Source organism: Heterocephalus glaber, unplaced genomic scaffold (genome assembly GCF_053883595.1).
Source record: "Heterocephalus glaber isolate CG9 unplaced genomic scaffold, H.glaber_assembly_v1.0 deba00001145, whole genome shotgun sequence".
NCBI lineage: Eukaryota > Metazoa > Chordata > Mammalia > Rodentia > Bathyergidae > Heterocephalus > Heterocephalus glaber.
The window spans coordinates 1,270,329-1,295,668 of NW_028258202.1; the positions used below are offsets into that span (position 1 = coordinate 1,270,329).

At 37.9% G+C, this 25,340-nt stretch overlaps 1 protein-coding gene across 21 annotated transcripts in view; it reads right to left on the bottom strand.

Moving 5' to 3' along the window:
* Hdac8 (histone deacetylase 8) overlaps nt 1-25,340 on the bottom strand; it is a 235,006-nt gene that overhangs the window by 145,009 nt on the left and 64,657 nt on the right. For 18 of the 21 annotated variants that reach the window (XR_015451047.1, XM_004872670.3, XM_021250500.2 and 15 more), the window contains 2 exons: nt 16,968-17,045; nt 16,082-16,190 (listed from right to left, as the gene is read on the bottom strand). Coding sequence is in view for 20 of the 21 variants with exons in the window: in XM_004872670.3 (XP_004872727.1) it covers nt 16,082-16,190; nt 16,968-17,045 (187 nt within the window). In the remaining variant the exon portion in view is untranslated. The remainder of the gene's footprint in view (nt 1-16,081; nt 16,191-16,967; nt 17,046-25,340) is intronic. The other 3 variants (XM_087210552.1, XM_021250492.2, XM_087210551.1) reach the window with 1 other exon arrangement.

The following is a 25,340-nucleotide window of genomic DNA, read 5'->3' on the forward strand; positions in this document are numbered from 1 at the left end:
CTAAGGCTAGCTGTGCTGATGACCCTTTGTGTGATCCGCGGTAGGTCATTTCACCAGCTCTGTAATCATCAGGATTGCCCACTGCATAAATTACATTCCATTTTATGTCACACTGTTTAAGCATAGTTCTCATTTGTTTTCCTTTACAACCTCCAAGCACCCAGATCAGAAAGAACATGGGCCCTAGAGTCAGATATACTTGGATTCAGTGTTTGCATGGCAACTTGAACAAATCACTTCACTTCTCTGAACCTTGGTCTCCTTTTCTATAAAACAAGAATGATCTCCTCTTCCCATTTAATACATCTGTGAGAGCCAAGCATAGTGGTGTACACTTGTAATCCCAGTTACCTGGAAAGCAGAGGCAGGAAGATAGGAGGATCACAAGTTCAAGGCTAGCCTGGGCAACTTAGTGTCAAAGTTTAAAAAAAATTTTAAAGGGCTGAGGATGCAGTTCAGTACTCGCTGGGTTCAATTCCCAGTACTGTAAAAACACAAACCAACCAACCAACCCAGAGAAAGTCTTCTCCCAGTACCAGGCACATAATGAGTACTCCATAACAGTGAATGAATAAATGAATGGCTTAAGTCAGGCCCTTTGGGCTCTATGTCATTTCTTCAAGGCCACTAGAATGCTGTTGAATTCAGCACACCAGAGCAGTGTCTTCCTGAATAGTACTCTAATGGTCCCCAAAAGCAGAGAGAAATTTCATGGGGTCACTGCCTGGTTATACCTGTTCTGAGAGTACAGCAATTCATTTTCCAGTGCTGCCAATCTAGCATTACCTTTCACCAAATACAAAATTCACTTTAAGGGTCAGAAATACAAATGCCTTTCTGTTATATAGAGGTTAGAAGAATATATTATTAAAATTGAAAGTGACCTCTCTAATTTCTTAGGCAAAAAATCAGATTGGAAGCCAAACAGCTATTTGGCTTTTGCAGACCCTCAATAGCAATGCCATTTCAGGAAAGGGGAGAGCTAGAGTCATTCCAAACTGTAGTTACATTTGTGTGTATATTTACTGCTTGTGCTTATGGCCTCTGTACTTGGTTTTTACTCTCTAAGCCTTGAAGAATTCATAATTTACGTAGAGCAGAGCTTAATATGCATGGGTAGAAATATAGGCCTATATTGCTGTTTCTCATTTCCTAATCATATTTTCTCCTCTCCTTATATAACTGATACCTCTTCTTTTTCAATTCAGTCACTGTTTTTTGAACTTAGGCAGACAAAAATGATTTGTTAACAATAAACACGCCCCTAGTCTTTCCCTTGCCCTTCTTTACCCAGGAGGGCCTCTCTAAGATTCAAAGCTAAAATCCTACCATATAGTTAGCACCTGGTGTAGCTCATCAAAATATAATATCCTTTCCCAGATGACTGGAAATCTCTGCAATGCCATCACACAATGAAGTGTGCAAGAAAGAGTTTGAGGATTGATTTTCATCATTAACTTGATTAAAAACTTGTGGTTTTGTGGGACTTAAGAAGTGTGTTTTTATTACTTTTAAGTACTGCACATAGAGTAAAGCCAACTCATCATATTTTAACACTTATTTTCTGGGGCAAAATATATTTTAAACATGTCTATGTTAGAGTGCCTGGTGGATCATTTAAGATCAGTGTCCTGTTGCTTGATGAAATCCAGATCACTTCAATGAAATCCAGATGGGGAAACAGGGTCTCTGGCAATGGCTGCCAGATCTCCATATGAAATCTCTAGCCTGTATGCAAATTTAAAACTACATATCCTAGAAATCCCAAACTAATCAAATGGCGCTCAGCTTCTTAGTTACTGGACTAAAAACAGGGAAGCGATTCATTCTTCCCTGAGGAAATAAGCATTTCTTACATACATCTATCTTGGCACAAAAAGTGCTGGCTAAGCAAATTAATAGTGTAAACAGGATTGCACTGGGGAATGTTTGTCCTACTTAGGAGAATAAACTTTTTATGCACTTTGTGCACATCCACTTACATACAAATAATTGATATGCTAATTACAAATGATTCTTAAAGCCCCTTCTCTGAGGTGCTGTATTATGCTGTTAGTCTATTTTGAATTACTAGTGTCCAATGCTTAAGTGTAATAAAAATGCATTTTAAAATATTCTGATTCAGACTGGCTTTCCTTTAATTAGGCTGAGTTAGTGAGGCTTGCTTATGTTTAAATAGAATAGTTTTCTACTTAACCCCTAATACATTTTAGATGTCCCCCCTGACCCCTGGCCCCGCATTCCCCCTTCCCTCCCCTCCCTCCACAAGATTCCCCTGTGCGGAGCTGGAACACACAACACCTTGACTTCTAGGTCACTGTTCAACTACACTTGAATCATCTCTAGGCAAGCAGTGCCTTTAGTCCCTGGCACACACACCCTCTTTCACTTGTAGCTGGTTAACTGATAGGGCTTTTTTTTTTACAGAGGGGTCTTTTCCTTAGTCCTTTAAGTGTCAATGGATATAGGTCTTTCCTGATAGCACGGTGGGTAACAGTGCACAGAGAAGGCCAGCCAAACTTAGCATCAGGCTTTGTCATCAGATGGTAGACACCAGATTTAACTACATCTCAGTATGGTCCATGTCAGCAGAATATAATATAAAGCAGCTCACCAGTACCAGAAGCTGCTAGGTACATGGCAATGTCAGGCACAGCTGTTTGAAGCCATAACATGTAGATAGCCTAAACAGTAGTTTTTCTAGGCTGAACTGAAGAGACAGAGTAATGACTAAATAATATGAGAAGGGGAGGACTAAGGTAGAGGCAGAGTGGGCACATGGTAGACAGCAAGTGAAAGGAGTAATCAGAATTTTGACGTTAGACCATTCTATTATGCACAGATACAGACAAGTTTGGGATTCTTCTCAGAGCAGCCCTATGTTCAAGGGTGTGATTAGCAAGATTTCCATTTAGGACAAGGTCTTCCTGTCTCTGGATAGTTTCAGAACATGTTCTAGCATTAGAATTGATTAAATTGCTGCTAAAGAATCAAGTCACTTCCTCCAGGGGACAGAGATCAGTCAGAAAGAACTGAGAGCAGGGAAAGTGCACATCAGTGTCAGAATGAACCCACAAAGTTCTACAGCACTGTCCTCCTTGACTTGAATAAATGAATTAAATATCTATGAATACTTCTTCCCTCGGAGGGGGTGGAGGTGAGGAGGTGTTTAGTATCAGGGCTACTTGGTGCAGTTCAGGAACTGGCCATGAAAGACAGGAAGGGAGAGGAAGGAGAAAATAGGGACTGTTCTAACCACGTAGATTTAAAACACTAAGGTAATCCTCACCTAATGGTGAAGAAAAATGCCAGTTCTCACTGCAACTCTAAACAAGTCCTGGGGACAGGCAGGGTGAGCTCACTGACTGAGAGTTCATATAATGGACCACAGTACCCCTCCAATCGATCCTACATTCTGAGGAACGTAATGCCTTTTGAATTTAATATTTTAAAAGACATCCCAAACTAGGAAGAACAAATTGACACCCCACTTTGGCCTCATTTCCACCTGTAGCTAACATTGACAATGAGTATAATTAGTGCCTGAGTCATCTGTTTTTTAGAAACAATAGGCAATTTTACATCTACTGTACCACAGAGAGGGAAGATAGATGTTTATCAAATAGAACAAAAGTGTTTAATATAAATACCTCATTTAAAGAGGGCTAAGTTCCAGATACAAGGCTTCTAAAGTGAATCGGCAGTTTCCATTACCTTTACCACTGAGCCAAAGTGAGCTAGTGATTTTTGAGGTAGGGAAGCCATTACCTAACTAAAGAGGTAGAAAGACTGTGTAAAGAATTTCTGTCAGCTCTCTGATTGTAATGAAAATTGGAATGAAGATGGAAATCTATATAATTATTTGTTCTCAAATGCAAATTTCTAGAGAGTTCATCCCTTTTATCAAATGAAAGAGAATTAACAGTTTGTATTGCTTAAGATATTTACGTACAGACACGTGTGTATGCATGCTTTTGCCACATCATGAGGCCCAAAGGAATAAATTATAATTGTTGTGTTCTCTTTTACTGAGGATCTACCTACTTCTAAAATTGAATGATAGCCAGGAGTCCAAATGGAAGATAATTTCAAGACTTGTCATTATAATGAAAGAAAAACCTATGATCATTAAAACATCTTTTTAAAAATACTAACATTAAAGGTCAATAGTGAAAAGAAACATTTCCTTTAAATGTCCTTTAGTGATGTCCCTTGGTTCTCATTATTCAATCAGTATTGAACAGTTTATAGCATGGATGGAGAATCTCTACCTTATATGCACATATAGCATTTTGTCCAAGAGGTACTATACCAAGAGGTACCAAGAGGTAGTGTACATTTTGCCTACAGTGGCAAAAATGCAGAGTTAAAAATATGTAGCAGTACTAGTCTAAGTAAACCACACGAAAAGGATGCAATTCCATGAGATCTCTACAAAAGGACATGTGACACTATTCACCTTCTAGAGCAGAATGTCAGTATTTTCTCCACTGAAATGAAGGGAAAAAAAGATTTACAGAATCTTCATATTTTCAAATTTTAATTAGAAATTTAAAACCTGAGAAGTAAATTCTGGAAATATTTATTCTTGTTTTCTTCTAATAAAATTATAAACGATATCCTGAGAATTAAGAAATTCTTCATTGGAGGCAAAAACCTAAATTGTGGGCTGGGGATTTGGCTCAGTGGTTCCAGTGCCTGTCTCACAAATGCAAGGTCCCGAGTTCTATCCCCAGTAAAAAAACAAAAACAAACAAAAAACAAAACCAAAAAACCTAAATTGCACTTTTACAAACACATAGTAAATTGTATATACTGTAAATCATGTGATTCATTTGCATAAGGCTAAATAATTTCTTTATTTTAGGGGTTTTTCTGGTATTTTTTTCTTTGAACAATTAAATTTCATATTTCCATGTGACACTTTTGGGGACAATATAGTCAATATTTTAAAAAGCAGACAGACATGGGTTCAAACTCTGGCTTCACCACTTATTAGTTGTGTGACCTTAAGCAGGTCAATCCTTTCTTCAGCTTTCTCATTTGTAAAGTGAGAATAATTATAACTACTTTTGTAGGCATAATAGAGTGTAAATTGTTACAAAGATCAAATGAAGCAATGTAAAACTTTAGTGCAGTTGCTGGCACAGGGAAGTGCTGTCTAGAAGATAAGCTGTAGGCTACAAGAGACTTATCCATCTTATTTACTACTACTAGTTCTTAATATAGTGTCTATCATAGAGTAGGCACTCAATACATTTTTGCAGAATGAATGAATAAAATAGTTTATGTGTATGTGCATACCCTTAATAGAAATACATATCAAATAAATGTTAAGCCAAGAACCAGGTGCATGGTGAACTCTGTAGCCTGGTAGCTTCCCCCCTTCTTCTTGTTATTTAATATTTTTAAAACTCTGTAAAGTAACTTAAGCTGTTTAATTCTTTTGAAGGAAGGTCAGAAAAGCATTGGAGAATGGGGGTGGTGGTGGCATACATATGTAATCCCAGCACTTGGGAGGCTGAGACAGGAGGATTGCGAGTTCACGGTCAGTCTGAACTATAAAGCAAGACCTTGTCTCAAAAAACAAAATAAAACAAACAACAAAAATAAAATCTTTGGAGAGGTGAATTTTTGCCCCAGACCCACAAAAACTGATCCTACGCTTAAAAAACCACTGATTTGTTATTTTAGAGGTGATGTCAGAGTCTGAGGAAAATTCTTGTGCAACAAACACATATTACAAAGATACTATAGTAAGTGTGGTTTTTAAAATCTCTTCCGTGTTGGGTGTGAGTGTGGCTCAGTTTAGATGGACAAAAAGATTCTTCTCAGAAATAAAAATTCAGGCTTACATGAGCTATTCCTTTAATGACCCTGCTGTTGTCCTAGAGAAAAGTTCTTTCTGAGTTGGTTACTTTGGTTAGTCCATTAACAGCAGAACTAATATTTGAGAAAAATAGGTGATAAGCTATAAAAATTTAATTCAATCCCCTGTACTGCAAAAAAATATAATTAAAATAGATAAGTGTAATATTTCACTCATAAAAGAAAGTGGTAAAAATAGTATTAACTTTAAAAAAAACTTATGAGGCCCCTGAATTTTACTTTAGGCTAATGGTCTTTAATAGGTTTCTTTCACTTTGGAGTTACACAATATAAGCCATAGGACTCAAGGTAAATAGGTTAAGTACCAAATACAGGTAGATTCTTATTTTAATGACTACTATTACGAATATTAGTTCACTAGGATAAGGTTACTGTGTTTCTCTGTCAGGTTGATAGTTTTTATCAGCAAAGTTTTACATATGTGGATATAAAGACCACTACTGAATGTGAATTCCAGTTTAATAGACTTTTTTTCTAAGTCCTATTTGTTAAGAAATCTGTTTAACAATGTTCCTTTCTTTTAGTAAAATATAAATCCAGTATCTGTGCTTGACTGTCTTACTAAGTTGAATAACTGAATATTCTTAATGAAAAGTGATTTTTTTCAAACTGTCAGCTCAGTGTATGTGTTCACACACATTATAAGCACCATATATATATAGTTTTCCTATGAGACATATACTAATGATCAGATATTTAGTGAAGAATGCTTTCTGGTTGGTAGGGCTGTAAAACGATAGGTAGGATGCAAACTAACAAGTAGTAGCATAACTCTGAATTTCTTCTTTCAAGCTCTGCATATGTAATGGCAGTTCATAGTGGGCAAGTAGCTGGGTCATCCTGAAGAATCTAGGGTTTTAGAGTGCTGCCTTAATATTTACCAACAAGGAACTTCTTGCTGTTCTCTTTCTTTCTTACAATCATTGATTATAAATGTCCCCAAAGTTGTCAACACTCCATTTTAGGTAATCAATGAGACATTATCAAGACTATCTCACATTTCATTCAAACATAGCTAGAGAAGCCAAGTGTGGTGGTACATGTCTATAGTCCAAGCTACTCAGGGGACTGGGGCAGGAAGATTTCGAGTTTGAGGCCAGCCTGGGCAACTAAATGAGACTCAAAATAAAAAATAAAAAGGGCTGTACTACAGTGGTAGAGCACCCTTTGGTTCAATCCACAGTAATGCCAAAAATATCAGTCTGTCTGTCTGCCTGCCTATCTGGTTGGAGAACAAACAGGCTAGGCATAGGCAGCAGTATTTCCTCATTTATTTATTTGTTTATTTTGTGGTGCTGAGGATGGAATCCAATACACAGCACATGGTAGTCAGGAGCTGTTTCACTGAGGTATATTCTCAGCCCTATTTCCTCTTTTAGATGATACAGCTTAGGAATCAACAAACTCTTCAGCAGAACAGCCCCTCTCTCCCACAAAACTTGATGAGTATATGTGTGTGGGGGCCCTGGGATGGGAGTAGGGTGAGGCTGGCATACTTCCATGTGCATCAAGATTATAATATACTGCTGTCATCTCCATATTGGAATCATCAGCTTCCATTTGAAGGAGGAGGTATACTTACAAAAGCAAAGCTGATGTTCCTTTATGGTAGTATAAACAGGGCCCTATTTGTAATACCAACTATAGTAGCTCCCATGGAAGTTACAGAAAGCTTCTGGGAACTATTGACTCTTGTCCTTAGTGTTGAACGACCCAGGGAACTCTATGAAATTATAATTTATATAAAATGGAATGCAAATTCAGTTGGTATTAGAAAACGTTCATGTAAAGATTCCATACCTAGTCTATTACTAAAAGCAATCCTAAGGCAATTTTTTAAAAATAAAGGCAGCATGTTCAATCTTAAGATGAGGTCTTTAAGTTCTTACCTCATGCTAAGAGGTCCTTTATATCTAACTAGCAAGGAGTGAGCCAGAGAACCAGAGGGATCGTGGAACAAAACAGATGAAATGGAGATAGTAAATATAAAGAATTACTTTTATAGAAGAATAAGCCATTCCTATGTCTAATATATCTTCTAAGGTAGGCAAATGGTTCAGAGGTAACAATGACAAATGTGTAAGAAACTTTAATTTCAAGTCACACATGGAAAGTAGTGAAAAGCACAGGTCTTGGAACTGAGTGACAGCATTACCAGAACTGGTAAAACTATGCAAAACTATTTAGTCGGCCAAGATTATTTGGTCGTGTTTGTGCCACCTCTAGTGCTCCACTCCCCAATTCCTGCTCCTCTGATCACTCAGGGAGCTCATGCTCCTAGTCTTTCTAAATTGGCTAACTGTGAAACTATCTGTCTACAGCAGGATGGCAGTGAGGAAAAGAAAGTTTGCCACAATTTCATTTTAATGCTTATTTCTTATTGTAGAATGAAGGTCTGTTTCCTGTTAAAGGAATTTCAGGTATGTATTAGTTCAACAGAGGGGAGAGATGTCTGGACTGGGAAGCCTTCTTGGCACCCTTGCAATCAGAGGTGACTTCACATCATGCCCCGACCAGACCTGACTTCTGAAGGAAATCAAAGGAAACAATTATTATAACTCTAATGAAAATTTGGAATCTGTTATTCTGGGTGATCAGTGTGTGAACTGCCAGTGTGGCTCCACAGGCAGAAGGGCTCTGGGATCTACAAACTGATGAGTGTTCAGTTCGTTAGCAGGCAAGTCAGAAGAATCTTTAATAAATGCCAGCCTTCTGTACACAAAAGCCATCAATCCACCAGGATACAGATGGCAAAAGGGTCACTGCAAAAGGAAATCATGTGTAATCTATAGGTATTTTCCTTGGGGCTAAATTTACTTTTAAAATGCTTCTAATTAAAGGTTGATACCAATACTATTTTTAAACTGAATTATCATGGAATGTAAGTGTTTTATCATGTAATAGGAACTGATGTATGGTTAAAGAAGAAAATATGGGGGAGAAATTCATGTATTTCTCAGTGAAGAAGGACAACTAGTAGACTTCCTTGGGAGGAAGTGGGTGCTGAGAAATCCTCAATTCTGCAAATATGCTTAATATTCAACTTTTCCAGGCAGTGAAATGACAAATGGATGGGGGATAAAAGGAAGATCTCAGGAGGTTTTATGATTGGCAGATAAGTTTCAATAGAGACACATGTAAGGTGATCCATTTATGGAGGGCCAAGTATTACAAACTATTACTTGTAGGATGATGGGCAGTAATCTCTCAATTAAGACCCAGGGAAAAGCTCTAGGAAACCCCATGGACAGTGCACTGAAGATAATAACAAGTTTTCTGCTATGGCAAAAAAGGGCAACAAAATTTTGGGCATTGACAAGAAGGGGATTAAAAGACAGAAAAAAAACAACCCAAAAAACAATTCTCCTTTTACAAGAACCACAGGCCATCTTCATTGGCAAAGTTATGTAAGCAGCTCTGATCTGCACATCTTGAGGACAGAGTAGAGGCTAAAGGGGACAAAGAAAGGCAATTAAACCATCAAGGGCAAGCTCAAAAAACAAAATGAAACAAAAAAAGTTTTTTTTCAGTCTGACAATATAGAGGTAGTCAAGGGAAATTATTAAAATCATAAAGAAAAGAACCAAAATGATGGAGTAGTGATCAGCAGCAAAATACAGCCTCTCTAAGGACCCAGAATCCAGATACCTGAAAATAACAAAATGGCAAAGAGAAAAAAAAAAGTAGATCTCTAGGAATTGGGAGGGAACTGACAGGAAAATTAGAACTTACAGAGAAGATAGAGAAATGGACCACATATAAGTAATGAAATAATAGAACTCAATCGAACTCTTGAACAAATGAACTTAACAGATGTTTACAGACTCTTCCACCCCACAAAATCAGAATACACATTCTTCTCAGCTGCACACGGGTCATTCTCCAAAATAGACCACATACTCACACATAGAACATGTTTAAGTAAGTACAAAGGAATTGAAGTTATCCCCTGTATATTATCAGACCATAGTACGATGAAAGTGGAGATCCATAGCAAAAGAAACTCAAAAAATTTCATAAACACGTGGAAATTGAACAACACACTTCTCAATAACCAATGGGTCACAGAGGAAATTAAGGAAGAAATCAGACAGTTCCTTCAATTAAATGACAATGACAATACAACATATCAGAATCTATGGGACACAATGAAAGCAGTCTTACGAGGGAAATTCATAGCAGTGAATACGCATATTAGGAAAACAGAACGAGCCCAATGAAACAACCTGATGCTGAACCTCAAGCTTCTAGAAAAAGAAGAGCAGGACAACTCCAAAGCTCATACAAGGGAGGAAAGTATAAAGATCAGAGGAGAAATCAATGCAATGGAGACTAAGAGAATGATACAAAAAATCAATGAAGCCAAGAGTTGGTTCTTCCAAAGAATCAACAAAATTGACAAACCCTTAGCCAACCTTATCAGAAAAAGCAAAGAAAAGGCCCAAATCCATGCAATTAGGAAAGAAAAGGGTGAAATTACAACAGACCCAGCAGAAATACAAAGGATCATCAATACTTACTTCCAGAACCTATGCGCCAATAAGATGAACACAGAAGAAATGGACAGATTCCTAGATACATACGAATTACAAAAGTTGATTGAAGAAGACCTAAAAATTCTAAACAACCCAATATCAATCGATGAAATTGAAAACGTAATTAAAAACTTATCAACTGAGAAAAGCCCGGGCCCTGATGGTTTCACTGCTGAATTCTACAAGACATTTAGAGAGGAACTGCTGCCACTACTGTTTACTTTTCAATGAAATTGAAAGGGAAGTAATACTCCCAAACTCATTCCTGGAAGCAAGCATCACCTTGATCCCCAAAGCAGAGAAAGATCCAACCGAAAAGGAGAACTATAGGCCAATCTCACTAATGAACACAGATGTGAAAATCCTTAATAAGATACTGGCAAATAGAATGCAGAAGATCATCAAGAAGATCATACACCCTGATCAAGTGGGATTCATCCCAGGGATGCAGGATGGTTCAACATATGCAAATCAATCAGTGTAATACACTATATCAATAGAGCCAAGGACAAAAACCATATGATTATCTCCATAGATGCAGAGAAATGGACCACAACAGAGAGAAAAGAATGAAGTAGCCTGGAAACTCACCTTGGTTCCCAGGGAAGGGAAACTCTCTCTGCTTCACATACACAACTAAGCCCCCAGGGTCAGAAGCTCCAGAGAGAAACAAGTGACTAGGCCAGCAGTCCTACTCCCAAGAAAAGCCCACAGCTATTGTAAACTGCAAAAGCAGCATGGGGTTTTATTCTGAAAGTGATTTGTTTGCCATGGCAGGCTAGAATTGGAGAAGAAATGCAGTGAAGCACCTGTCACATAGCCAGAGAATGTTGAATCAGGTGCCATTTTGGGAAGGGGTTCATTATTTAAGAATGATCCATAGAATACTATAATTACAAAACAATTTCACTTCAGGATTCCCAGTGTTACCCTCCAACAGTGATTGGGTGAGAGATAGCCATGGACATAATCACAGAGAGAGTGCAAGGTGGACATAGAAACCCTGAGAAGTTTTAAGCTCAGGCCTGGAAAGACATAGGGCCCTGCCCTCCATGGTGAAAAGTCAGGCACAAGTTTGGCTTTCAGAGGCGGCTGGGTCTGAAAGTGCTGGCATTAAGTAGAGATCTGCTTGAACCCTCACCCTGCTACCTACATTCAGCAGAGATTAGTGGTATGATTGCTTTCCCCCTCTACCAAAGTGAGCAAGGACATGTCTTGGCTTGATGGTTGCTACAGCCTGGGGTGAATGGACAGAAGGGCTTCTGGTACAGGGAGGCACCTCACAAACCCACAAGCTGTAAGGCTACTGCTATAGTGGCATAGTTGTTGCTATTAATAATAGGTTTTCTATGTATGCCAATATCTGGATTGCCTTTGTGTCATGAACAATAATGTAGTCCATTCCTGGACAATTGGTTGCTGGGAAAATTACCTGCAAACTCCCCTCCAAAATTAACAGAGGTTGTTGGATGTTGGGACAGAGGCAAAGGCTTACAGTTAGCCATGTTCAGAGTGCATCACAGAAAAGTAGAAACTAACTAGATTGTCAAACTAGCATCAAAGTCTTCCCAGTATAGTCAACCCACAAACTTCAGCACAGACAGACAGACAGACAGACAGACACACACACACACACACACACACACACACACACACACACACGGAAACATGACATGAAAAGGCAACATAATGAATGCCTCCAAAAATCCCTGGCTCCCCAGAAATTGATCTTTGGTGCATGGAGGTGAAAAAATCACAAGCCACACACCTGAATTATTTAAAATGATAAAAGAGGAGAGGGCTGGGGATTTAGTTCAGTGGTTTTGCTGCCTGCCTCGAAAGTGCAAGGGTCCTGAGTTTGATCCCTGATAACAAAAAAAAAAAAAAAAGAGGAGAGGGCCGGGGATTTAATTTAGCTCAGTGGTTTTGCTGCCTGCCTCGAAAGTGTAAGGTCCTGAGTTTGATCCCCGGTACAAAAAAAAATTAAAAAATAAATAAATAAAAGAGGAGATTAAAAAAACCACATCAGTAAGGTGTTTAGCAAGCTCAAAGAAGATATAAACAGACAACAGACTTAATAAACAAAATGATCAGTTTAAAGAAGACATTAATAAAAAGCTAGCTGAGCTAAACACAATACAAAAACATGGATGACCAGTTTGGCAAAGAATTACAGTCCATGAAAGATACCAACAGAAATTTGGGAGATTAAGTTCTTTTGAGATCTGGGGATTTAGCTCAGTGGCACTGCGCCTGCCTCGAAAGTGCAAGGTCCTGAGTTCAATCCCTGGTACCAAAAGAAAAATAAAAGTTCTTTTGAAAAGTATGGGCAGCAGAAGAGACCAATATGTGAGGACAGAATGTCAGAATGAGAAGTCAGTGACCAATTATTCAGAGATATCTTAAAAAAGAGAACACAAACAATGGATCCAATAGCTCATAGATGACACAAAGAAGACTAATTTAAGGTTAAATGTTAATTAGTAAAAAATCATAAGAGCACACATTACAAAAATAAAAGCAATATCCTGATTACAGAAATAATAGCAGAAAACTTTTGAGATACGGGTAAAAAATTAAACATACAGGTTAAGTGTTGAACCCCAAATAGCCATGATCAGGAAAGAGCTCCGCAACACATCACAGACAAAATCTCAGAAGTCCAACACAAGGACAGAATCTTAAAAGCTGTTAGAGAAAAACAATGAATCATTTAATAAAGGGAAACTAATTAGAATCACAGCAGACTTCTCAACAAAAACTTTAAAGCCCAGGAGAGGTTGGAGTGAAGTATTTTAAGCCCTAAACGAAAACAACTTCCAACTCAAACTGACATATCCTGTGAAACAGTCTTTCAGAATTGATGGAGAAATAATGTATTTCCACAACAAAGAGCATTTTAAGAAATTCATGACCACCAAACCAGCACTTTAAAAAAATTCTCAAGAATACCCTAGAAAGAGAATGAAGTCAACAATGCCAAAAAATCCAATAGAATGAATATACCAGGCAGGGTGAACAGTTAAGCAGAGGGGGAAAAATGGAACTCAGAAGCAGGGAAATAATGCAATGACAGGAATAAGCCCACAGCTTTCAGTAATAACTCTTAATGTGAATGGTCTCAATTCTCCAATAAAAAGACATAGATTGGCAGAAAGGATCAAGAAACATAACCTAATGACACACAGTATGCAAGAAACGCATTTAGTTCAAAAAGTTCACAGACTGAAAATTGAAGGATAGAAAACAATATTCCATGAAACAGGACTCTGAAAACAAGCACAGGTAGCTATCCTATTTTCAGACAAAGTAGACTTCAAGCCAAAACTGATCAGAAGAGGCAAAGTCACTACATATTGATTAAGAGATCAATTCAAGGGCCTGGGATTTAGCTCAGTGGTTCTGCTGCCTGCCTTGGAAGCGTAAGGTCCCGAGTTCAATCCCTGGTACCAAAAAAAAAAAAGATATCAATTCAACAGGAAGGGATAACAATTATAAACATATGCAACAAACACCAGTGTATCAACTTCATAAAATGAACACTACTGGTCATAAAAGGTGAGATAAAAATCAACACAATTATAGTGGGGGAAGTCAGCACTCCACTGTCACAAAAATATCACCTAGACAAAACAAACAAACAAAGAAATATCAGAGTTGAACCAAACCTTTGAAGAATGAACAAAGTAGATATCTGGAGTTTCACCCCAAAACAACAGAATACAGATTTTTCTCATTTGCACATGGGACTATCTCCAAAATAGATCACATACCAGCTCATAAAGCATGTTTAGTTAATGCAAAGTAATATAATTATTCCACGTATATTATCAGATCACAGCATAACAAAACTAGAAATCAATGTCAAAAGAAATCACAGAAATTATGCAAAAACATATGGAAATTAAACAATACACTCTTGAATAATAAATGGATGACAGAGGAAATCAAGGAAGAAACTGAACAGTTCCTAGAATCAAATGACAATGCAGGTACAACATACCAGAACTTATGGGACACAAGGAAAGCAGTCCAACCCATAATACCAACATCTTGGAAGCAGCCTAAATGACCATCAACAGATGAATGGATAAAGAAAATGTGGTATTTAGATACAATGTATTACTCCGCCATAAAGAAGGATAAACCTGAGTCATTTGTAGAAAAATGGTTGCACCTTGAGACAAGTGAAATAAATAAGTGAAATAAATAAGTGAAATAAATCAGACGTATAAGCTTAAATATCACGATTTCTTTTATATAAGTAACCCAAATAAAAAAATTAAAGAGGAAAATAAATGATAGATAATAGGAAAAAGGGAGATAGATGTTTTGCAAAAGGGAAGGGGACTGAGAGACATAGCCACAGGAGAGGGAAGGGAAGGGATTGAAAAAAAGAATTTGTATCACATACATTTACCAACTCCCCATGAAGAGTGTAACCATTATGTACTATAAACATGTGCCAATAAAAATTAAAAAAAAATTATGAAGATGCTTGTGTTCTTGAATGACTGCATAATGACTTGGCTGGCCAAATTTCCTGAGCTAAAATGAATCATTAAAGCATCAAGTTTTTATTGTTTAGTTTTTTTTTTTTCCAGACAGGGTCTTGCTATGTAGCTCAGGTTGGCCTTGAACGCACAGAGATCCTCCAGAGTGCTGGGATTAAAGGCATGTGCCACTTCGCCTGGCATTTTTATTATTTAATAGCTCCACTTTGTTTGTACAACTGACAGTGATGATGGCCAGTGCAGGCAGACAGGGACTTTGGGAAGCCCTTGTTTTCTATCAGACATTGGGAGAAATAAGAGCCAAGTAGTGGAGGGATCAAGAGAATCTCATTCTCCACAGCTCACCTTTAGGAATGTTGACTGGCAAACTTCTAGTCAGGCTCACTTTTTCTCTTGCCATATTCAGCAAGTGCATTTGTGCCTGATCGATCTCAATTTTATGAATGAGTTTAGTCTCCTCCCATTCTGTGAGACTTTTAACTTCAGTGGTTTCCACACCAAACTGTTTGCCCATATCAGTAATTTAATCCTTAGCCATAGGATAAAAGAGCATATTTCTGGACTAGGGGTATGGCGTATGGCTCAGTGGTGCTTAGCATGCCCAAGGCCATAGGTTGAATCCGAGCACCACACACACACACACACACACACACACACACACACACACACACACACACACACACACACACACACACCCCTAATTCCCATTTTAACACAATGAACAGAATTCAAGAATTCATGATAAAGAATTATAGTCATCTTATTATATTCACACCAGTAGAGGCAGACTCGATCTCCATAAAGGAAAACTGAAGTGTTCCCTACCAGGCTAATGAAATCACACACATGCAGGTTTCTTTAGCTAAGAAAGAGTGGACAAAGGATTCTCCATTACAATGTAAAGGCTTTTCTTTTGGGATAGCCTTAATCATACCAGGTAGTGGGTAAGATCAAACCTGGAGCACAACTCTGGTTCAACCCTTGGACTCTCCTCAACAACATAATGAAAAAAAAAGCTATGTGGACATATGATGGTTCTCTTTTTCAAATGGTTCCTCAAAAATGAATTCTGTGAGATTGGGGACCATATTACCCTACATAAATATAATCTACCTGCTACCAGCTCAGTGTTAACTGCCATACCTTTCACAGATGTGGTAGTACCTCTCATCCTGTATGCCATCCTGAATGGGCACATTTACACTGTAGTACCGTCCTTTCCCTAGACCAATGTCAGACACGTCACCTGTTCCTGTAAGAGAGAGGAACACCATGATCAGTTTTTAACAATATGAGAACTAGAAAACTTAAAATATTTTCTGATAGAAATTCAGAAGGCCAAAATAATCAGCAGACCAAGTCTCTTTTGTTTTTTTGAGACAGCATTTCACTCTGTATTCAAGGCTGGCCTTGAACTTTTTTTTTTGGTACCGGGGATTGAATTCGGGTCCTTACACTTGTGAGCAGGCGGTGGAACCACTGAGCTAAATCCCCGGCCCTGGCCTTGAACTTTTGATCCTCCTGCCTCAGCATCCTGAGGAATGGGATTACAGGTGTATATTACTGAGCCCAGCTTTAGCAGAGGGTTTTCTAAGGGAATAAAATTAAAAATAAATAATATGGTGAATTAATAAACAATGCCAGGGAAGCAGAAAAACTACAGGAAACTGAAAAATACTTAGTTTATATCTTACTAAATGAAATAAAACTTGACCTTTCATGATTCTTAGGGTGACATATCAAAATACTGCAATTATCAGGATATTAGGAATTATATGTGGTATCTGATAGGATAGCAAGTTTAAGTGATCTGTCTCTTGACAGTCCATAAAAATCACTTGGAAGAAGAAACAGTCTTATTGTCATTCTTGTCATTGTCACCTGAACTGACTTGTGTTCAAATTTTGTGCAGAATAACACCAATGAGGTATTAACTGCACGGAACTATTCAAATATCAGACACAAGAAATGTACAGAAGAATTACAGAATCTACTCATCAAATGTACAGGGAGCTCACAAACCACTTGCCTGGGAAAAATCCTGGGGAGAATTTGTGCAGGGACACAGTCATGACTTTGGAGGTGAAACTGAAGGCATCTTCTACACCTACCAGAGAAAGAAATGTTAGAAGAATCACTTTATATATGGAACTCTTGTTTTCAACACCTGAAAATCTAGAAAGCAGCGTTGATGAATATACAGCAATAATAAAGTGAACAAACTGAAGAATAAAAGTAACACAAACCCCTGGTCTCTGATCTCTGTAATTACAGAAGAGGTAAAAGTTTGGTTCCAAGTGAAGTCTGGGGGTGACTTTTCAAATTCATTGCAAACTATAATTGGACTTCCCTTTTTGAAGCAATGCATGTCTTGGCTCTGTCTTTGTGGGATCTGTTCTAAAAGGCAGGGCAGGGCAAGACCCCAGAATTGAGGCATTGTCAACCATACTGAACAACGACAACTAGGACGCTTTCTGTTCTGTTTTGTATCTAAAGGAGTATTATGTGATTATCCTTTAAAAAGATGACCAATTATAAACATTAGGCATTATTAATGAAAACCTCATTATAAAGTGCCTCTCTGTAATACAGATTTGGTTATAAATGTAGGTCACGCAGAGGCCTGTGACAGTATATCTTTCTGGCTAAAATCTGGAAGGCTGAAAATAGTTATGGCTTTGTCCCTTAATAGCAGCTTTATAAGAGTTTTAAAACCTAGAGAAAGATGAGATGACAGGACTTTTCTAGAAAAGGATCTCCTTTTCATTGAAACAGAGTCAGAAAATGATTAGATGACTAGGAGATAAAAGCTAGGAGTTAAAGTAAGCCTTACTAGCAACTGCTATCCAATAACCACATCACCCACTTCCACCCCTTTCCTCACAGAATCATACAGAAACATATGATGGTTCAAATAATCAGACTGTAAAAGGGAAGGGCTCGTAGAAAATTCAGGTGCTTTGTGGAGATGGAAGTGGCTCCAGGGATGGGGAGAAATAAGAGGTAGAGGTAGGGAAAATAAAAAGAATAAAGAGGCAAAATGTATATGTACCAATAGCCCATAATGAGTATATTTGTTGTGTGTGGCAAACATACTAAATAAAAAAGTTAAAAAAAGAAAATTCAGGTACTACCTCCTTTTATATTTCAAACAAAGATTTGTCTCTGTGTTTACCTAATGTATTCCATCTTCATTAGAGGCCAACAGAGATCTTAAAACAATATTAACTCTATTTGTATATAACAGGTATGTTTGTATTTCCCAAGACTTAAGCCTTATGTATTGCCCCAGGGAGGTAGTTAAAATCAGTTAAAGGCTCCAGGCAGAAAGTATAAAGTAAACAGAATGAAACAAACAAAATAAATAAAAGAGCATTTCACCTTAGAAATGGAAAGAAGGATACTTCATGCAAACCCTGATTATTTATCCTTCTAGAAATGGATTTACACTTCACTCAACTGTGTACTCAAGTTGCCATTTTTCTCATATTGACTAGAACTGGCCATTTTTTTTTAATCTTAGGCAGAAAGAATTGTCTTGTTCTAATTTGCATTTCTCGGAGTATTAGGGTATGGATCATCTTTCCATGTGTTTATTGGTCATTTGTATTTCTTATGGGAAATACCATTACTCATAGTTACAAAATCACATATATATATATATTTTTTGGGGGGGGTACCTGGGATTGAATTTGGGACCTTGCGTTTGTGAGACAGGCAGTGGCAACATTGAGCTAAATCCCCGGCCCCTATAAAATCATATTTTAAAAGGGATGCCATGAGATGGTGGGGGACGTGGAGTTGGTGTGAAAGAGGACAATGGTCAGGTAGATGAAATATAAGGATGGGGTAGGACTGGCTACAGGATGGGAGATTTAAAATATACCAAATGTGTAAGAGTCTGGGGGTGGGGAAGGGGTCACTGGAAGGGAGATGCTGAAGAGGGGAAATAAACCAAAATGAAACACACCATAAAAGTTGGTTAAAACAGGAAACTCTAAATGCTGTAGAAATAACATTGCAAATGGAAAGAATGGTTTCAGGTGACAGTCTTATTTCATTCTTTTTTGAAAAAATTCTTTTATTGGTAGATTTTAGGTATACAATACATTTACATTTATCATTGGGTGCTTGTACCTTTACATGATGCATCTTGGTTCTTATTTTCTCCCCATTACTTATGTGCCCTTCACCCCCTCCACCCTTCCCTATTTACAAAGACTTTGTTTCCATTTTTTCGATTTCTCATAATTTTTCCTTTCCCTTCTTTCCTTTCCCCTACCCCTCCCACTTCCCCTACCCCCTTGGACCATTTTTTCCCATTTCGCATTATCAATTATTCATTTTAATAACTGGTACACTTTAGATATACAATATAATGACATTCATCATTGGAAATTTGCACCTTTATATAATCTCTCTTGGTTCTTATTTTTTCCCCATTCCCCTGCCCTCCCTTCGACCCCTCCATCCCTCCCTATTTACAAAGATTTTGTTTCCATTCTTCCATTTTCACATATTAATTCCATTCCCTTCTTTCCTTTCCCCTACCCCTCCCACTTCCCCTTCCCCTTTGCCCCTTTTCTTCCTATTTCACATTATCTTATACCTTTTAGTCCTTATTTACACTTTCAGTTTCTCACACTAGAGAAACTATTTGGTATTTATACATGTGTGTCCTATTTATTTCACTTAAGAGTATTGCCTCAATGTGCATCCATTTAGCTATAAATGTCTCTGATTTCTCATTTTTTATGGCTGAGTAGCACTCCATTTTGTAAAAAAACACATTTCATTTATCCAATCTCCAGATGATGGGCATTTGGGCTGTTTCCAAGTTTTAGCTATTACAAACTGTGCTGCTATGAACATGGGTGCACATATACCACTGTGGTATGATTCTTTTAATTCTTTGGGGAAGATACCCAGCAGGGGAATAGCGGGGTCAAATGGGACTTCCAGTCCTAGTTCTTTGAGTTATCTCCATACTGATTTCCACAGTGCTTGCACCAGTCTATGCTCCCACCAGCAGTGGAACAGGGTTCCTCTTTCCCCACAGCCCCGCCAGCATTTGTTATTGGTTGATTTCATGATAGCAGCCATTCTTTCCGTGGTGAGGTGGAATCTCATTGTTGTTTTCATTTGCATCTCTCAAATGACCAGTGATGGTGAACATTTTTTCATGTATTTATTTGCTATTTCTACTTCTTTGTTTGAGAAATGTCTGCTCATTTCAGATACCCATTTTCGGATTGGGTCTTTAAATTTGGGAGGTCTGATCTTTTTAAGTTCTTTATAGATTCGAGATAGTAGGCCTTTGTCTGAGGAAAAGTAGGTGAAGATTTTTTCCCACCTTGTGGGTTGTCTCTTCACATTGCTGGTGGTTTCTCTTGCTGTGCAGAAGCTTTTTAATGAAAAGAGATCCCCCTTGATGATTGTTTGTGCTAGTTCATGGGCAACTGAGGTTTGTTCATAAAATCCTTTCCTACACCAATGTCTTCAAGAGTTCTACCTAACCTCTGTTCCAGCTGGTTCAGCATTTCTATTTTAATATTTAGATCTTTAATCCATTTTGATTTTAGTTTAGTGCATGGTGAGAGATATAGGTCTAGTTTTAATCTTTGGCAAGTTGAAGCCCAATTTTTCCAGCACCATTTATTAAAGAGGCTATCTTTCTTCCAGTGAGGGTGGTTGGCTCCTTTATCAAAGATGAGATGGCTGAGTGTGTCTGGAGTTGTATCTGCACCTTCTAATCTGTTCCACTGGTCCTCAGGTCTGTTTCTTTGCCAGTACCATGCTATTTTTATCACAGTACCTTTGTAGTATAGTTTCAAGTTGGGGATTTTGATACCCCCTGCCATGTCTCTGTTAGCTAGAATTGCTTTTGCTATTCTGGGTCTCTTCTTGTTCCAAAGGAATTTTTGGATTGTTTTCTCAAGGTCCATGAAGTATGCTGGTGGGATTTCAATTGGGACTGCATTGACTCCATATAACAGTTTTGGAAATATGGCCATTTTCACTATATTGATCCTTCCTACCCAGGAACAAGGGATGTCTTTCCATTTTCTGGTATCATCTTCAATCTCTCTTTTCAGAGTGCTATCATTGTCAGAGAAGAGGTCTTTGATTTCTTTCATTAGGTTGATTCCTAGGTATTTCCATTTTTTGGATGCTGTTTTGAAAGGAACTGTTTGCGCTATTTGTGTCTCAGTGAGTCTGTTGTTCATATAGAGGAAAGCTACTGATTGTTGTGTGTTGACCTTGTATCCAGCTACTTGACTGAATTTGGTTATTAAGTCTAGAAGACTTTTGGTGGAGTTCTTGGGGTCTTCTATATAGAGTATCATGTCATCTGCAAATAATGACAATTTGACTTCTTCATTTCCTATCTTTATTCCTTTTATTTCTTTCTCTTGTCTAATTGCCGTGGTAATGTTTCCAAAACTATACTGAACAAGAGTGGTGATAGTGGACATCCTTGTCTTGTTCCTGATTTTAGTGTGAAGGATTTCAGTTTTTGACCATTTAGTATGATACTGGCTGTTGGTTTTACATAGATGGCTTTTATCAGATTGAGGTAGAGACCATCTATTCCAATTTTTGTAGGGTTTTTATCATAAATGCATGTTGGATTTTCTCGAATGCGTTTTCTTCATCTATTGAGATGATCATATGGTTTTTGTCCTTGGCTCTATTGGTATAGTGTATTATATTGATTGAATTTCGCATCTTTAACCATCCCTGAATCCCACTTGATCAGGGTGTATGATCTTCTTGATGATGTTCTGCATTCTGTTTGCCAGTATCTTATTAAGGATTTTTGCATCTATGTTTATTAGTGAGATTGGCCTATAGTTCTCTTTGTCAGTTGGGTCTTTCTCTGCTTTGGGGATCAAGGTGATGCTTGCTTCCAGGAATGAATTTGGGAGTATTGCTTCCCTTTCCATTTCATTGAAGAGTTTAAACAGCAGTGGCAATAGTTCCTCTCTCAATGTCTTGTAGAATTCAGCAGTGAAGCCATCAGGGCCCGGGCTTTTCTTAGGTGATAAGTTTTTAATTACATTTTCAATTTCATCGATTGATATGGGGTTGTTTAGAATTTTTAGGTCTTCTTTGTTCAACTTTGGTAATTCATATGTATCTAGGAATCTGTCCATTTCTTCTGTGTTGTCCATCTTATTGGCGTACAGGTTCTGGAAGTAGGTATTGATGATCCTCTGGATATCTGTTGGGTCCATTGTAATTTCACCCTTTTCATTCCTAATTGCATGGATTTGGGCCTTTTCTTTGCTTTTTCTGATAAGGTTGGCTAAAGGTTTGCCAATTTTGTTTATTCTTTCAAAGAACCAACTCTTGGCTTCACTATTTTTTTTGTATCATTCTCTTAGTTTCCATTGCATTGATTTCTGCTCTGATCTTTATAATTTCCTCCCTTGTATTAGCTTTAGGTTTGTCCTGCTCTTCTTTTTCTAGCAGCTTGAGGTTCAGCATCAGGTTGTTTAATTGGGCTCGTTCTGTTTTCCTAATATGTGCATTCACTGCTATGAATTTCCCTTGTAAGACTGCTTTCATTGTGTCCCATAGATTCCGATATGCTGTATTGTCTTTGTCATTTAATTGAAGGAACTGTCTGATTTCTTCTTTTTTTTTTTTGGTACCAGCGATTGAACTCAGGTCCTTGTGCTTGCGCACCAGGTGGTAAAACTACTGAGCTAAATCCCCAGCCCGTCTGATTTCTTCTTTAATTTCCTCTGTGACCCACTGATTATTCAGAAGTGTGTTGTTCAATTTCCATGTGGTTATGAAATTTTGGGGGTTTCTTTTGCTATGGATCTCCAATTTCATCGCACTATGGTCTCATAATATACAGGGGATAACTTCAATTCCTTTGCATTTACTTAAACATGTTCTATGAGTGAGTGAGTATGCGGTCTATTTTGGAGAATGACCCGTGTGTAGCTGAAAAGAATGTGTATTCTGATTTTGTGAGATGGAACACTCTGTATACATCTGTTAAGTTCATTTGTTCAAGAGTTTGATTTAGTTCTAGTATTTCATTACTTATTTTTTGTCTAGTTGATCTATCTATTTGGGACAGTGGGGTGTTGAGGTCCCCCACTACTATGGTATTAGTGCATATATGACTTTTCATGTCCGTTAGTAATTGTTTTATATAGTTGGGCGCACTAGTGTTTGGTGCATAGATATTTATGATTGTCATCTCTTCCTCTTGGATTCTTCCCTTTACAAGGATGTAGTGTCCTTCTTTGTCTCTCTTAATCAGTGTTGGTTTGAAATCTACTTGATCTGCCAAGAGGATAGCTACTCCTGCTTTTTTTCGGGTTCCCATCGCATGGAGTATTGTTTTCCACCCTTTAACTTTCAGTCTATGAGTTTCATTTTGAAATAAGTGTATTTCTTGTATGCAGCATATTGTTGGATTTTGCTTCTTGACCCATTCTGCCAGTCTATTTCTTTTGATTGAATTGAGACCATTAATATTGATGGTTATAACTGATACATATTGAGTTATCATTGTCATGACTTTTCCTTTTTGTTGGATTCTCTCCCTTTACATTTAATTTTTTGTCGCACCTGATGGGTTCATTCTGCTTGGCTTCCTGGGGTTGAGTTCCTCAATGTCTGTTCCTAGGATATTGTGTAAAATTTTTTGGAGTGCTGGTTTGCTATTCATAAAGTTCATAAGGTGCTCTTTGTCATGAAAGTATCTTATTTCTCTATCAATTTTGAAAGATAATTTTGCAGGGTATATCACTCTGTGTTGGAGGCTGTTTTCCTTTAGGGCTTGGAATACGTTACTCCAAGCTCTTCTTGCCTTGAGGGTTTGTGTTGAGAAGTCTGCCGTGATTCTGATGGGTTTTCCTTTGTATGTGATTTGTTTCTTTTCTCTAACTACTTGTAGAATTTTGTTCTTCTGTTGTGTTTCTGGAATCTTAACAATTATATGCCTATGTGTAGTTTTTTTTTTTTTGATCAAGGCTATTTGGAGTCCTATATGCCTCACTTATCTGTATGTTCAGCTCTTTTCCCCTGCTTGGGAAGTTTTCTGCCATTACTTCTGTGAACAGTTTTTTAATGTCATCTGCACTCTCTCCTGTTTCTTTGACTCTGATCAGTCTTATGTTATTCTTCTTTGCATCATCTAGCAGCTGCTGGACTGATTTCTCATGGTCCCTTACAATTTTAAAGCAATTTTTCTTTTCCTGGTCACTACTTGCAATCTTATCTTCTATATCTGAAATTCTGTCCTCACATTGGCTCATTCTGCTGTGTAGACTTTCAGTGGAGTTTTTGATCTCCTGGAAATCTATTTGCATCTGTTTTATGGATTCCATTTGTTTCTTATGTTGGGATTCCATCATGTTCCTCAGCTCCTCTCTAGATTTATTGATCATGTCTTGCACCATGAGCACAATCTCTGCTGTTATCTGAGAAATTATTTCTGATTTCATTATTTCCAGATCCTCTTTTGTTGCCAGTTCAGGGAATCCAGGTGGTTGAGTATCACAGTGTTCCATCTCACTTCCCTTTGGGTTTGCTGTAGGCGATCTGGAAGTTTGGTTTTGAGACTTGTTTACGTGTCTTCTCATTTCCACGTGGTGGGGCCGGGGCTATTGGCTCACCTCCTCTGGGCTGGGAGTGGTGGAACAAGCAGCCCGGAAGCCCCTTCCTCTGGGCTGGGTGTGGTGGAACAGCCTTATTTCATTTTTATAAGAGTTAGTTCTACTCTTGAACTCTGGTATTAATACTTTCAATTTCATATTCATTCATACCACAAATATTTTACTGAACCACTACTATATGCAGAGCACTGTTGGTTTAAGGCACTGTACAATACAGAAAGAAGTATATAACTTGATCTCTGCTCTGGAGGAACTTCAAATTTCTGCCAGAAGATACAGGCACATTAAAAGTCATCTAACAATACAGTATAGGACAATATATAATAAAATAGCAAATCAAAGATATAAATAATATAGGACTTGAAGGTAGGAAGAGTATCCTTGCTATCAGCTGGTCAGGGTAAATTTGCTACTGCTAGAACTTGAGTAAATGAGGAGAACTTGGCGATGCATGCAAAGGGGGAAAAAGCAAAACTAAAGAAAAGGGAGGCAAACTTGGGGAGGTGGGAACAGTGAGATAAGTCATGAACAGTGAGACATGCTTATTGAGTAGAGTAGTCTGGACAGCAAGTAGTAAGAGGAAAGGTTAGAAAGATGAGGTGAGGCCTAATTGAGGTAAATGTGAAAAGGCAGGGTAGATGGTGGACTTAAAGGGTATGGTCTTGTCAGGGTATGGTCTGCAAAACAACTGGGGTGTCATTAAAACAGATTCTTTGGCTCTATACATGGCTGTCACTCAGCAATCTGCATTTTAAAAT